At 43.1% G+C, this 13,321-nt stretch overlaps 1 protein-coding gene across 3 annotated transcripts; it reads left to right on the top strand.

Moving 5' to 3' along the window:
• The first annotated feature begins 8,892 nt into the window (after positions 1 to 8,892).
• Positions 8,893 to 13,257, top strand: LOC309713813 (V-set domain-containing T-cell activation inhibitor 1-like). Of its 3 annotated transcripts, XM_082545683.1 has the most exons (5): positions 8,893 to 10,884; positions 11,440 to 11,757; positions 12,017 to 12,283; positions 12,450 to 12,554; positions 12,855 to 13,257. In XM_082545683.1, the coding sequence occupies exons 1-4, from the start codon at positions 10,806 to 10,808 to the stop codon at positions 12,551 to 12,553; spliced, it is 768 nt and encodes a 255-aa protein (XP_082401809.1). In that variant the 5' UTR covers positions 8,893 to 10,805; the 3' UTR covers position 12,554; positions 12,855 to 13,257. The 3 variants fall into 3 exon arrangements, with proteins under 3 accessions (XP_082401809.1, XP_082401808.1, XP_082401810.1); XM_082545682.1 differs by having other exon boundaries at positions 12,450 to 13,257; XM_082545684.1 differs by having other exon boundaries at positions 8,893 to 10,062; positions 12,450 to 13,257.
• The last annotated feature ends 64 nt before the right edge of the window (positions 13,258 to 13,321 follow it).

Raw genomic sequence — 13,321 nt, forward strand, 5'->3', positions numbered from 1 at the left:
AAAAAAAAAGGAAAAAAAACTCATCGGCCCACCGGGCAAATGCCCAGTATGCCCGATGGCCAGTCCAGCTATGATCACCACCAGTGAGCTGCGTCTCCCACAATGACAGCTTCAACTTGAAAGAACGTATGCTGTCATAATACTGCGCGACAACTTTATTGCATCCTTGAAGCTGTTTGTTCAAGTTATTCAGGTGCTCTGTAACATCCACCATAAATGCAAGTTCTGCATCCATTCTGCGGAATGAAATTCTAACACTGGTTTGCCCTTTTCTTCCATGAATTGTTCAATTTTTTTCTTGTAAATCAAAGAAATGCCTCAGCATAGCACCTCAGCTCATCCATTTTACCTCAGTGTGGTATTGCAGGCCATAGATGTGGTCTTTTTCTCTGAGAAGGCTGACAAACTGACGGTGATTGAGGCTTCTGGAACAGATGGGATTAACAATTTGGATGACCACCTTCATGACATTATCCATTTTTAATGACTTGCAACACAAAGCTTCCTCGTGCAAAATACAGTGAAAAGCCCAAAAATCAAATACTCCATTTGCAGATTGCGCTTTATCTCTGAACTTGGTTACGGCGCCTGCTTTTTTCCCAATCATTGAGGGCGCACCAGCTGTAGCCAGGCTGACACCGTGGGACTACTCCACTCCAACCCTGTCCAGTGCGCCGACGAGTGTGGTGAAAATAGCAGCTGCGGTCGTTGTATCTGTAATCGGCACCAACTCCACGAACTCCTCTGTAACGGTCAATGTGTCATCAACTCCGCGGATGAAAATTGCCAGTTGCGGAACATCTGTAATGTCCATGCCTTCATCAATTGCAACTGAAAACGCAATAAATAACTTTACTTTTTGCTTCAACTGGCTGTCCAAATCCTCTGAAAGATCAGAAATCCTGTTGGCAACTGTGTTTCTTGTCAGGCTGATATTTACAAAGGCCTGGCGCTTTTCAGGGTACACTATCTCCGATGCCTTCATTATACGTTTTTAAAAATTCACCCTCAATAAATGGTTTTGATGCTAGTGCAATTTCATTAGCGATGAGGTAGCTAGCTTTCACTGCATTGTCACTGATGTCTAGGCTGTGAGTAAATACAGACGGCTGTTTCTTCAGACCCACCAACGGTTCATTCACCTTCTCTCTACTTCACTGTCCTTGAAAGTTGTCATATTTGTCGGCATGAAGACTCACATAGTGGTGACGGAGGTTATATTCTTTCAGATCTGCAACATGCTGGAAACACATACATACAAACATACAGTTTTCCTATTCACTTTCGTAAATAAATAGGAGGATTGATTGTGATATATGTGATAAGACTTTTAAAGATCCAGATTACCTGAAGGAACACCGGCAGATCAACATTAGAAAAGGACAGCACGAGTGAAGCTACTGTAAAAAGTGTTTTTGTTATTTTTATTATCTAAATTCAACTTCTTTTAAAACCTCACAAGTGTGTAATCACAATGCCCACCTTGTTAATTGTCCTGAAAATCTGTATAAGCCAGACAATGAATCAGTGATGTTGCAGTATTTCACAGCGATGGTGGTATAGCGGCAAACATAGCTGCATTCCAAGCAGTTGACCCGGGTTCGATTCCCGGCCATCGCAGTTGCCACTCGCGGTGCTGTTCAAGCATGTGGGCTGCGTACTGTTTTACACTAAAAACGTTCTCCGCTCTTTCTGCAAATGCTTACAATGTCAGGCCAGGTGCATTCTTCATCGGCCTCGCTGCTACCGTTTGCTGTGGAAAGACACTGTTCACACAGGCTTTGAGTTCTCATCACTTCATACCTATACCTTCTTACGTGAAACTGGGATTGGACAAGCTACTTCTTCATAAATACACCCAGTCCCACTTTAAATATTGTGCTCAATGTTTGGAAAGAAGATAACATTTTACTAACCATGTACTGATCAGCTCTTTGCGGTGGCAAAATCATCAGCTGTGTGTGTTACTGTTCATGCAAACAAGCAAGCTAATGTCAGCCAGTTAGCTTCAACTGCAGCTGTGCTGCACCAATCTCACGGAACTGCAAAACCACAAGCTTTCGCACCAAAGTCATGTGAAAGATGTGTGGCGTAGGACTTGGAAGACGTATGTATTTCAAGTATGTAGTTCCACAGCCCAATGTGGTTGTTGTGGCTGAGCGGTCAAGGCGATGGACTAGAAATCCATTGGGGACTCCCCGCACAGGTTCGAATCCTGTCGACAACGGTCAGCTGTTTTGCGGCAGTCCAGACGTTGATTTGAGAAGAAGGCATGGAGATCACCTGAGAAGGTGCCAGGAGAAAGAGCCAGGCCTTTGCTTGTGAAAATAGAGCACGCAGAAGCAATGGACCCAGCTATGTCCTGACAAAATTAGGCACATATTCAGTAAACATGGCATCCTTCAATTGGTCTCTTAGCCACCCCACACGTGCCCCCGTGTAGTCGTCCAGGATCCAGTCTGAGTACCGCCAATGACTCATGCGTCTGACAAATGCTGATTGCTTTGCAAGAGGACTGGGATCGGGATTGGAGGCACAGCGGATTTCACCGGGAATGGGACAACAGCAGAAATAGCTTCAAACAGTACTGCATGAAAAGCACAAGGAGTGGACACATTTCATTGTTTGGAACACTGCTTTTCACTACAGCTCTTTGCATGTAAAAACTTTGCTCTTCTCCACAGCTGGCTGACAGACACGCAAAAGCGCAAGCAAGAGTGGCCACAGACCCACTATACCGGCCTTTGTACACTCTCTCCATCTAATGATAGAGAGGAAGGATACATTCACTACTTCTAGCCTCCACTATTCAAATTCAGTATTTTCACAGTGTCCTAAAAGCTTCCTGAAAAGCCTTTACACTGTTTTCCAAAACGCTGCATCCAGAGCACAGTCAGGGACTGGAAGGACAGAGTAGATTTCCCCCATATGGACTTCTCTCTTCATTGGCTCCCAATTAAATCCCAAATAAAAATCCAAATACTTGCCCTCACACACAAGGTCTTGAATAATCACCACCAATTTTGTCTACAAGATCTCACAGTGCCATATCATCCCAACAGAGTGCTTTGCTCTCAGACTGCTGGCTTCCGAGGGGATTTTAAAGTGCAATGGAAGGCAGAGCCATCACTTTTCAGGCCCCTCTCTGTGGAACCAGCTCCCACTTTGTATTCGGGACACAGACACTTGCTCTCATTTTTGAATGAAGCGTAAAATCTTTTTGCCAAAGTCCAATAACTTGAAAGAGGAGCCAAAGACGTCCTCGTCCCAGATTCGTCCCAAGACAGATTCACACCTATTCTCACCTTGTCTGCTGTGACCTGAAGAACTCGCATGACCATTGCGACTCTCAAGGTGCTAAAAATCACGCAAGAGTTTAAATGCGTGAGAGGCCACACTTGAGTAGCAAAGAAGCTTTGCTGATGAGATTAAATGTGCAGTTGCATGAAAGCACTAGTCTTTTTAGTGATCTACCTTTTGACCAGTTTAGAACCTGACAAGCGAGTAATCACAATGCCCACCTTGTTAATTGTCCTGAAAATCTGTATAAGCCGGACAATGAATCAGTGATGTTGCAGTCTTTCATAGCGATGGTGGTATAGTGGCGAGCATAGCTGCCTTCCAAGCAGTTGACCCGGGTTCGATTCCCGGCCATCGCAGTTGCCACTCGCAGTGCTGTTCAAGCATGTGGGCTGCGTACTATTTTACACTAAAAACGTTCTCCGCTCTTTCTGCAAATGCTTACAATGTCAGGCCAGGTGTATTCTTCATCGGCCTCGCTGCTACCGTTTGCTGTGGAAAGACACTGTTCACACAGGCTTTGAGTTCTCATCACTTCATACCTATACCTTCTTACGTGAAACTGTGATTGGACACGCTACTTCTTCATAAAGACACCCAGTCCCACTTTAAATATTGTGCTCAATGTTTGGAATGAAGATAACATTTTACTAACCATGTACTGATCAGCTCTTTGCGGTGGCAAAATCATCAGCTGTGTGTGTTACTGTTCATGCAAACAAGCAAGCTAATGTCAGCCAGCTAGCTTCAACCGCAGCTGTGCTGCACCAATCTCACGGAACTGCAAAACCACAAGCTTTCGCACCAAAGTCATGCAGCTACCGCATTTACAATCCAGCGTGGCCGTTGTTGTGCACATCCTACTTGAAAGATGTGTGGCGTAGGACTTGGAAGACGTATGTATTTCAAGTATGTAGTTCCACAGCCCAATGTGGTTGTTGTGGCCGAGCGGTCAAGGCGATGGACTAGAAATCCATTGGGGTCTCCCCGCACAGGTTCGAATCCTGTCGACAACGGTCAGCTGTTTTGCGGCAGTCCAGACGTTGATTTGAGAAGAAGGCATGGAGATCACCTGAGAAGGTGCCAGGAGAAAGAGCCAGGCCTTTGCTTGTGAAAATAGAGCACGCAGAAGCAATGGACCCAGCTATGTCCTGACAAAATTAGGCACATATTCAGTAAACATGGCATCCTTCAATTGGTCTCTTAGCCACCCCACACGTGCCCCCGTGTAGTCGTCCAGGATCCAGTCTGAGTACCGCCAATGACTCATGCGTCTGACAAATGCTGATTGCTTTGCAAGAGGACTGGGATCGGGATTGGAGGCACAGCGGATTTCACCGGGAATGGGACAACAGCAGAAATAGCTTCAAACAGTACTGCATGAAAAGCACAAGGAGTGGACACATTTCATTGTTTGGAACACTGCTTTTCACTACAGCTCTTTGCATGTAAAAACTTTGCTCTTCTCCACAGCTGGCTGACAGACACGCAAAAGCGCAAGCAAGAGTGGCCACAGACCCACTATACCGGCCTTTGTACACTCTCTCCATCTAATGATAGAGAGGAAGGATACATTCACTACTTCTAGCCTCCACTATTCAAATTCAGTATTTTCACAGTGTCCTAAAAGCTTCCTGAAAAGCCTTTACACTGTTTTCCAAAACGCTGCATCCAGAGCACAGTCAGGGACTGGAAGGACAGAGTAGATTTCCCCCATATGGACTTCTCTCTTCATTGGCTCCCAATTAAATCCCAAATAAAAATCCAAATACTTGCCCTCACACACAAGGTCTTGAATAATCACCACCAATTTTGTCTACAAGATCTCACAGTGCCATATCATCCCAACAGAGTGCTTTGCTCTCAGACTGCTGGCTTCCGAGGGGATTTTAAAGTGCAATGGAAGGCAGAGCCATCACTTTTCAGGCCCCTCTCTGTGGAACCAGCTCCCACTTTGTATTCGGGACACAGACACTTGCTCTCATTTTTGAATGAAGCGTAAAATCTTTTTGCCAAAGTCCAATAACTTGAAAGAGGAGCCAAAGACGTCCTCATCCCAGATTCGTCCCAAGACAGATTCACACCTATTCTCACCTTGTCTGCTGTGACCTGAAGAACTCGCGTGACCATTGCGACTCTCAAGGTGCTAAAAATCACACAAGAGTTTAAATGCGTGAGAGGCCACACTTGAGTAGCAAAGAAGCTTTGCTGATGAGATTAAATGTGCAGTTGCATGAAAGCACTAGTCTTTTTAGTGATCTACCTTTTGACCAGTTTAGAACCTGACAAGCGAGTAATCACAATGCCCACCTTGTTAATTGTCCTGAAAATCTGTATAAGCCGGACAATGAATCAGTGATGTTGCAGTCTTTCATAGCGATGGTGGTATAGTGGCGAGCATAGCTGCCTTCCAAGCAGTTGACCCGGGTTCGATTCCCGGCCATCGCAGTTGCCACTCGCAGTGCTGTTCAAGCATGTGGGCTGCGTACTATTTTACACTAAAAACGTTCTCCGCTCTTTCTGCAAATGCTTACAATGTCAGGCCAGGTGTATTCTTCATCGGCCTCGCTGCTACCGTTTGCTGTGGAAAGACACTGTTCACACAGGCTTTGAGTTCTCATCACTTCATACCTATACCTTCTTACGTGAAACTGTGATTGGACACGCTACTTCTTCATAAAGACACCCAGTCCCACTTTAAATATTGTGCTCAATGTTTGGAATGAAGATAACATTTTACTAACCATGTACTGATCAGCTCTTTGCGGTGGCAAAATCATCAGCTGTGTGTGTTACTGTTCATGCAAACAAGCAAGCTAATGTCAGCCAGCTAGCTTCAACCGCAGCTGTGCTGCACCAATCTCACGGAACTGCAAAACCACAAGCTTTCGCACCAAAGTCATGCAGCTACCGCATTTACAATCCAGCGTGGCCGTTGTTGTGCACATCCTACTTGAAAGATGTGTGGCGTAGGACTTGGAAGACGTATGTCTTTCAATAATAATAATAATAATGGATTGGATTTATATAGTGCTTTTCAAGGCACCCAAAGCGCTTTACAATACCACTATTCATTCACTCTCGCATTCACACACTGGTGGAGGCAGCTACAGTTGTAGCCACAGCTGCCCTGGGGCAGACTGACAGAAGCGAGGCTGCCATATCGCGCTATCGGCCCCTCTGGCCAACACCAGTAGGCAAGTAGGGTAAAGTGTCTTGCCCAAGGACACAACGACCAGGACAGAGAGCCCAGGGATCACACCGGCGACCTTCCGGTTACAGATGCGATTCCTAACCCCCTGAGCCACGATCACCCTATATGTAGTTTCAAGTATGTAGTTGCACAGTCCAATGTGGTTGTTGTGGCCGAGCGGTCAAGGCGCTGGACTAGAAATCCATTGGGGTCTCCCCGCACAGGTTCGAATCCTGTCGACAACGGTCAGCTTTTTTGCGGCAGTCCTGACGTTGATTTGAGAAGAAGGCATGGAGATCACCTGAGAAGGTGCCAGGAGAAAGAGCCAGGCCTTTGCTTGTGAAAATAGAGCACGCAGAAGCATTGGACCCAGCTATGTCCTGACAAAATTAGGCACATATTCAGTAAACATGGCATCCTTCAATTGCTCTCTTAGCCACCCCACACGTGCCCCCGTGTAGTCGTCCAGGATCCAGTCTGAGTACAACCAATGACTCATGCGTCTGACAAATGCTGATTGCTTTGCAAGAGGACTGGGATCGGGATTGGAGGCACAGCGGATTTCACCGGGAATGGGACAACAGCAGAAATAGCTTCAAACATTACTGCATGAAAAGCACAAGGAGTGGACACATTTCATTGTTTGGAACACTGCTTTTCACTACAGCTCTTTGCATGTAAAAACTTTGCTCTTCTCCACAGCTGGCTGACAGACACGCAAAAGCGCAAGCAAGAGTGGCCACAGACCCACTATGCCGGCCTTTGTACACTCTCTCCATCTAATGATAGAGAGGAAGGATACATTCACTACTTCTAGCCTCCACTATTCAAATTCAGTATTTTCACAGTGTCCTAAAAGCTTCCTGAAAAGCCTTTACACTGTTTTCCAAAACGCTGCATCCAGAGCACAGTCAGGGACTGGAAGGACAGAGTAGATTTCCCCCATATGGACTTCTCTCTTCATTGGCTCCCAATTAAATCCCAAATAAAAATCCAAATACTTGCCCTCACACACAAGGTCTTGAATAATCACCACCAATTTTGTCTACAAGATCTCACAGTGCCATATCATCCCAACAGAGTGCTTTGCTCTCAGACTGCTGGCTTCCGAGGGGATTTTAAAGTGCAATGGAAGGCAGAGCCATCACTTTTCAGGCCCCTCTCTGTGGAACCAGCTCCCACTTTGTATTCGGGACACAGACACTTGCTCTCATTTTTGAATTAAGCGTAAAACCTTTTTGCCAAAGTCCAATAACTTGAAAGAGGAGCCAAAGATGTCCTCGTCCCAGATTCGTCCCAAGACAGATTCACACCTATTCTCACCTTGTCTGCTGTGACCTGAAGAACTCGCGTGACCATTGCGACTCTCAAGGTGCTAAAAATCACGCAAGAGTTTAAATGCGTGAGAGGCCACACTTGAGTAGCAAAGAAGCTTTGCTGATGAGATTAAATGTGCAGTTGCATGAAAGCACTAGTCTTTTTAGTGATCTACCTTTTGACCAGTTTAGAACCTGACAAGCGAGTAATCACAATGCCCACCTTGTTAATTGTCCTGAAAATCTGTATAAGCCGGACAATGAATCAGTGATGTTGCAGTCTTTCACAGCGATGGTGGTATAGTGGCGAGCATAGCTGCCTTCCAAGCAGTTGACCCGGGTTCGATTCCCGGCCATTGCAGTTGCCACTCGCAGTGCTGTTCAAGCATGTGGGCTGCGTATTGTTTTACACTAAAAACTAGGGGTGCAACGATACACAAAATTCACGGTTCGGTTCGGTTCGAAACTTTGGTGTCACGGTTCGATATTTTTTCGATACAAAAAAATGTTCATGCCTTTTTAATTTGTCATTTATTAAAATTATAAATATATATTTTAACTCAAAAGTACAGTTTTTAAATTTAACCCTAACCCTTGTGCGTGTTTTTTATTTTGACAGCGAATGCGCACCTGCGGACCACTTATGTGCAGCCCTGGTTATTTAGCTCGTCATATTGCAGCCACAGAAATTCTTTTGTCCATGTGCACTTTCTTTTTGCCTTATAGTCTCATTTGTCATAACTTCTCCGTTTTGTGGTAAGCTTTTCTTTGGCTGTCACTTTTTCACCCTGACCTGTCTTATTTGGCTCAGCAGAACTAAAATATATATACTGCTACTTTTACACACGGACTCACATAAGCTCAGCGATTCTCTGCGCGATCAACCTCTCACATGTTTAAGCTTGCTGCGGGAGATTTCACTTGTCATGTTTGCATAGTAAGCTAACAATTAATAAGACTATGTCAGAGGAATTGGTGCACAAATTATCATCACTCACAGATCAGTGCTGTCATTGCAAAGTGAAAGCAAAAAAACAAGCACAAATTCAAACGCCACTTCAATATGTCACATATTGACAGTGGCTCACCGATGCCAATGACATAATTACCCAGCTACATTTCTGAAAAAATGCAAAAGCATTGACATATATTTTTCCTACAATAGCCCGACGGGCAGGGAAGAGAAAGATTTTGTTAGCCCGACTGAAAAAAATCGCTAGCTCCAGGACGTCGGGCTAGCGATATTGCAAGCCCTGTATCTGATTGAGGAATCACTCATCTTTGGAAAAGAGAGTTTATTACAGAGAAATGTCTCTTTCCAAAATAAAAGCTATACTATCCGCTTCTTCTGGGCTATATTCTCAGCAGCATAAGGAGAATCATGTGCTAACAGCTGTCTAAATGACTCGGCTAAAGTTAGTAGCATGCTTGTTGTTTTTTGTCTGCTTCCACTTGTCTTTGCACTACGATGATGTCGGCGTAAATGTGCAGTCATATTCGTTGTGTTCCCACTAGTGCTGTCAGCGTTAATCTCGTTGAAATGACCTTAACGCCACAACACGGCAAATCTCCGTTAACGAGCTACCGCCGATCACTCCGTGCATGGGGCTACACGGCCAACACGTTAACGAGCTAACTGCGCTAACACACTAGTTCACACCAATGTAATTGAGCATTGCATGGCACATCCAACATACTGTTTTACTTTAGTCCATGACTCGCTTACCTTCAGGGTCATACGCCACATGAAAACCAAAATAATTCCAAACGCCAGATCTGAATGAGGTTCAATTTGCCTGTTGCAAGGAGAGCTTAACTTCTGTCTCGCTAGCTTGCCCTGCGCTCTTCCTTCTGACTATGCTGTCTGTGTTGAGCGCTCAGTGGATCTGCGCTCGACAGTGCAGCCTAGGCGGAGTAGTCGAACACAGATTCACTGAGCGCTCAACACAGACAGCATCGTCAGAAGGAAAATTGATAAAATAAATTACAAATGTTGTATTGTTCGATACATATGCGTACCGAACCGAAAGCACTGTATCAAACGGTTCAATATCGATACGAATATCGTTGCACCCCTAATATATATATATATATATATATACATATACACACAATTCAGAGTTTGTGTGCTTTTACTGAGAGACACTTATTGTTGGATTTGCAGCTGGTTAGATCCTCATCTGGTGGTCTCAATGGGGACTTTGTGGATCCATGCAGGCCACAGAGGAGGAGAAGGAAAGAGCAGGTGTCCAGGTGAAGCTCAGACTGTTTCAGAAGTGTGGGGTAGCTAGTGAGCAACGCTGAGCTTTTCTGATTGCCTATGTGGAAAATGTCTCAGTGCCTAGATCTTTTCCAAGGAGGGGGATTCTTCTTTCCCTGCCTTCCTTGAATGTGCAGGGCCTGGGTCTCTGAGACCCTGTCACCTCAGGAGTGCTCATCCATACTCTGCAGTTCTTTCTGACATCTGTCTTTAGAAAAAATACAGCAAATATTCAAACCCAAAGTAAAAACGAGGAGATGTGAGTCACAGATGTGAGAGCTGCCTGCTTCTGTACTCCTGTTCCACCTGCTGTTTTTTTTTTAAATGAAGCCTCTAAGAAAATGTCTTTCAGTCTGTCAGTTCCTGTGTGCTCACTATAATCAATGCTTCATTTGTCAAGTCCCTTTTATTTTAAATATGCTGCCATGTAAAATAACGTCAACGCTTGACCCTTCTCGTCATAGCAGTGTAGATCTCGAAAAATACCATTTGTTGCTAGAATTTTAGAAAGGGTTGTGGCTAAGCATCTTAAAAAATACTTAATTGTCCTTCTTAGTTCTCCACCTCCTTTTTTTGTTTCTCCATCTGTGTTGATGAAACAGCGATACATAGCTGACACCTGTCAGGACAGACCTGTTTGTCTAGATACAGCTGAGATTAACTACGGCACCAGGAAACGTCTTTTCTCAAATCTCTTTTCTTTTTTGGTGTTTTGGTCCCATGAATTGGAGGAAACATGAAACTTTGTTATGGAAACTTTGTTATGGTTTTTGTGACTGTGGTGTTTTTGTGGATGATGACTGTTTCCAAAGGAGGTAAATACGATGTTAACACTCCAACTGTTGTTGCCATGATGCTATGACAAATTTTAATACTAACAACTGAAATGTAACTGATTAATTATAATGTTTTTTAGTTAAAAACAATCAACAGAACAAACAGCTGTCATATTCTGGTATGTTTCAGGTAACTAAAAAAGTGCTATTGCTGTTATCTTACAAAAATGAAGCCACTGTAGGACTTAGATTGTGTCTAGTATATGTGTGCGTGTGTGTGTGTGTGCGTGTGTGTGGGTGTGTGTGTGTGTGTGAAGAAAAATGTTGTTTGGTTCTCGCCCAGTGATTCAGATGCCACTCATTTTTCCTGATCTAGCATCGTGAGGTTGATTGACATGTTTACTTTGTGCTGCATTGTGTTGAGCCGAGTTGTAACCAGGTGCTAACAATGGTTTGCAGCTGTTAAGCCTTCCGTGATGACAAACACTTTTGGTTTGCTGATGTCTTTGTTTTGTTGCCTCAGGAGCTAATGTGGGTTGCAGAGCTGCTTTTCCTAAACTGAGCTTTTATGTTTTTAATTATCTGATGTTTCAGATACTGAAGTATCCTGTGTATTTATGGAAAAATGCATCTTACCGTGCACTTTCCAAAGTGACACTGACATAGTCATCCACTGGCTGCAGGAAACTGCAGGAAACATTCATGTCCACTCATTCTACCACAACCAAGACCAGCCCGCACTTCAGGACAAGCATTTCAGAGGCAGGACTTCACTATTCAACAACCAAATCTCCAGAGGAAATGCTTCACTCCTGCTGATGTGGGCAGATGTTCAGGATGAAGGCAGATACAAATGCTATACCAGCACCATCACAGGAAACAAGGAATCGTTTATAAACCTTGAAGTAAATGGTATGGAGTAAAATATGAATATAATAGCACATGAAATAAAAATACAGAAGAATATAAGACAAAATCGTGAGCATTCAGGTTATACTTTTTTAATTGATGAGTTTCTCTTCATATTTAGTGAAAATTCGTTGAACTTACACTTAAAGCCTGCAGCTCTGAGTCAATATTGTAACTGTAAGTTGCAATTCATTATGTCTATATATAGCAGGCAAGAAATAAAGCTGATTGTAACATGAGAAATTTGAATACACTTTTGCAGCTCCAGTACAAGAAGTCAATCTTCAGCAAGTAGGAAACACGATGAACTGCAGCTCAGAGGGAATCTTCCCTGAACCCCAGTTAATCTGGTCCACCAGCCCTCCATCCAATGTGTCGCTCCAGTATGAAACCACAGTCCAGCAGACAGAACAGCAGCTTTACAACATCAGCAGTTCTCTGATACTTTCAGACAGTGATAAAGATTCTGTTTTTAGCTGTAACATCAGCACTCGTAGAAACTGGAGGAACGCAACTTTAAGTGAACAAGGTGAGTCTGGAAACCAGCAAATCAAATAGGTGTGTAGAGTGCTAGTTATTTACTTTACTTTACAATTACTCATTCATCAACACGCAAAAATGTGTCAGTTATTTATAAAATGTTTATCATAAATATACATCCGACAGTTTAAATGAAAAATAATCTTTCAATTTAGGGAATGTTGTCCCTGTTAGAGGCTTCAGAGGAGGAGTCTTTGCAGCTTTTTTGGTCGTGGCAGCAGCTGGTCTGGCACTGTACTGCAAATGGAAAAGAAGTTAAAGTTATGTTCTTCTTTCACTTTTTAATTGTATGTTGCTTGTATTGATATTTTATTCAGATAAACAAGGAAAAATATGGGAAGATCAAAGAGCTATTAAAGCAAAATGGAATTAAGTTTTGTTCATGAAAATGTTTAAACCCAATTAAATAGATAGTACTTTTGTCAGCCAGTTTTCTATTAACCTAACTCCTGTCTCAATTTTTTTTAATGATTCAATTCAGATTATGAATGCATGAAATGAAACATAAATTATGTGTATATCTGTTTTTTGAGGGTTTTTTTCTTTTCTCTGTTTAACAGAGAGATGGGAATAAATCCTCCAAACAGACGAACTCTAAACACCCACCAGCTTTAGTCAAATGAAGACTTCAAACCGTGGTTATAGCGGGCTTGAATTAATTCATGCAACAAAGACTAAAATAGAAACAACAACAGCAAAATAGAAAATAAAAGCTGATCTGTTAACAGTATTCATTTGGTAGTCATGTGCAATATTTTTACAGTAATCTATATTTTATGTTCTTTGAGGTATGACACAGAACAGATCACGATCAGATTTTACTGAAATTTTTTAAAGATTGAAAATGAAGTGTACATCATGTTTTGTAAAATTATGTAACCTTTTTTTTCTAGCCATGTGTTGTTGCTGTTTTATTTTTCGAGTTTTCTTTTTCTTACCTACTTTAATCCTGTTTCATTAGGTGTATTTTATCTTCAGTCCAGCAGGTGGCAGTGTGGTCAGATGTTTTACAGTGGAAGCAATTTTT

This window comes from Aulonocara stuartgranti (assembly GCF_965226115.1).
Source record: "Aulonocara stuartgranti genome assembly, chromosome: 9".
Lineage (NCBI taxonomy): Eukaryota > Metazoa > Chordata > Actinopteri > Cichliformes > Cichlidae > Aulonocara > Aulonocara stuartgranti.

Coding starts and splice junctions, on each gene's coding strand:
- LOC309713813 (XM_082545682.1), top strand. CDS start 10,806: ATGAAACTTTGTTATGGAAACTTTGTTATGGTTTTTGTGACTGTGGTG. Junction 11,758..12,016: donor TATAAACCTTGAAGTAAATG/GTATGGAGTAAA, acceptor ACACTTTTGCAG/CTCCAGTACAAGAAGTCAAT. Junction 12,284..12,449: donor CGCAACTTTAAGTGAACAAG/GTGAGTCTGGAA, acceptor CTTTCAATTTAG/GGAATGTTGTCCCTGTTAGA.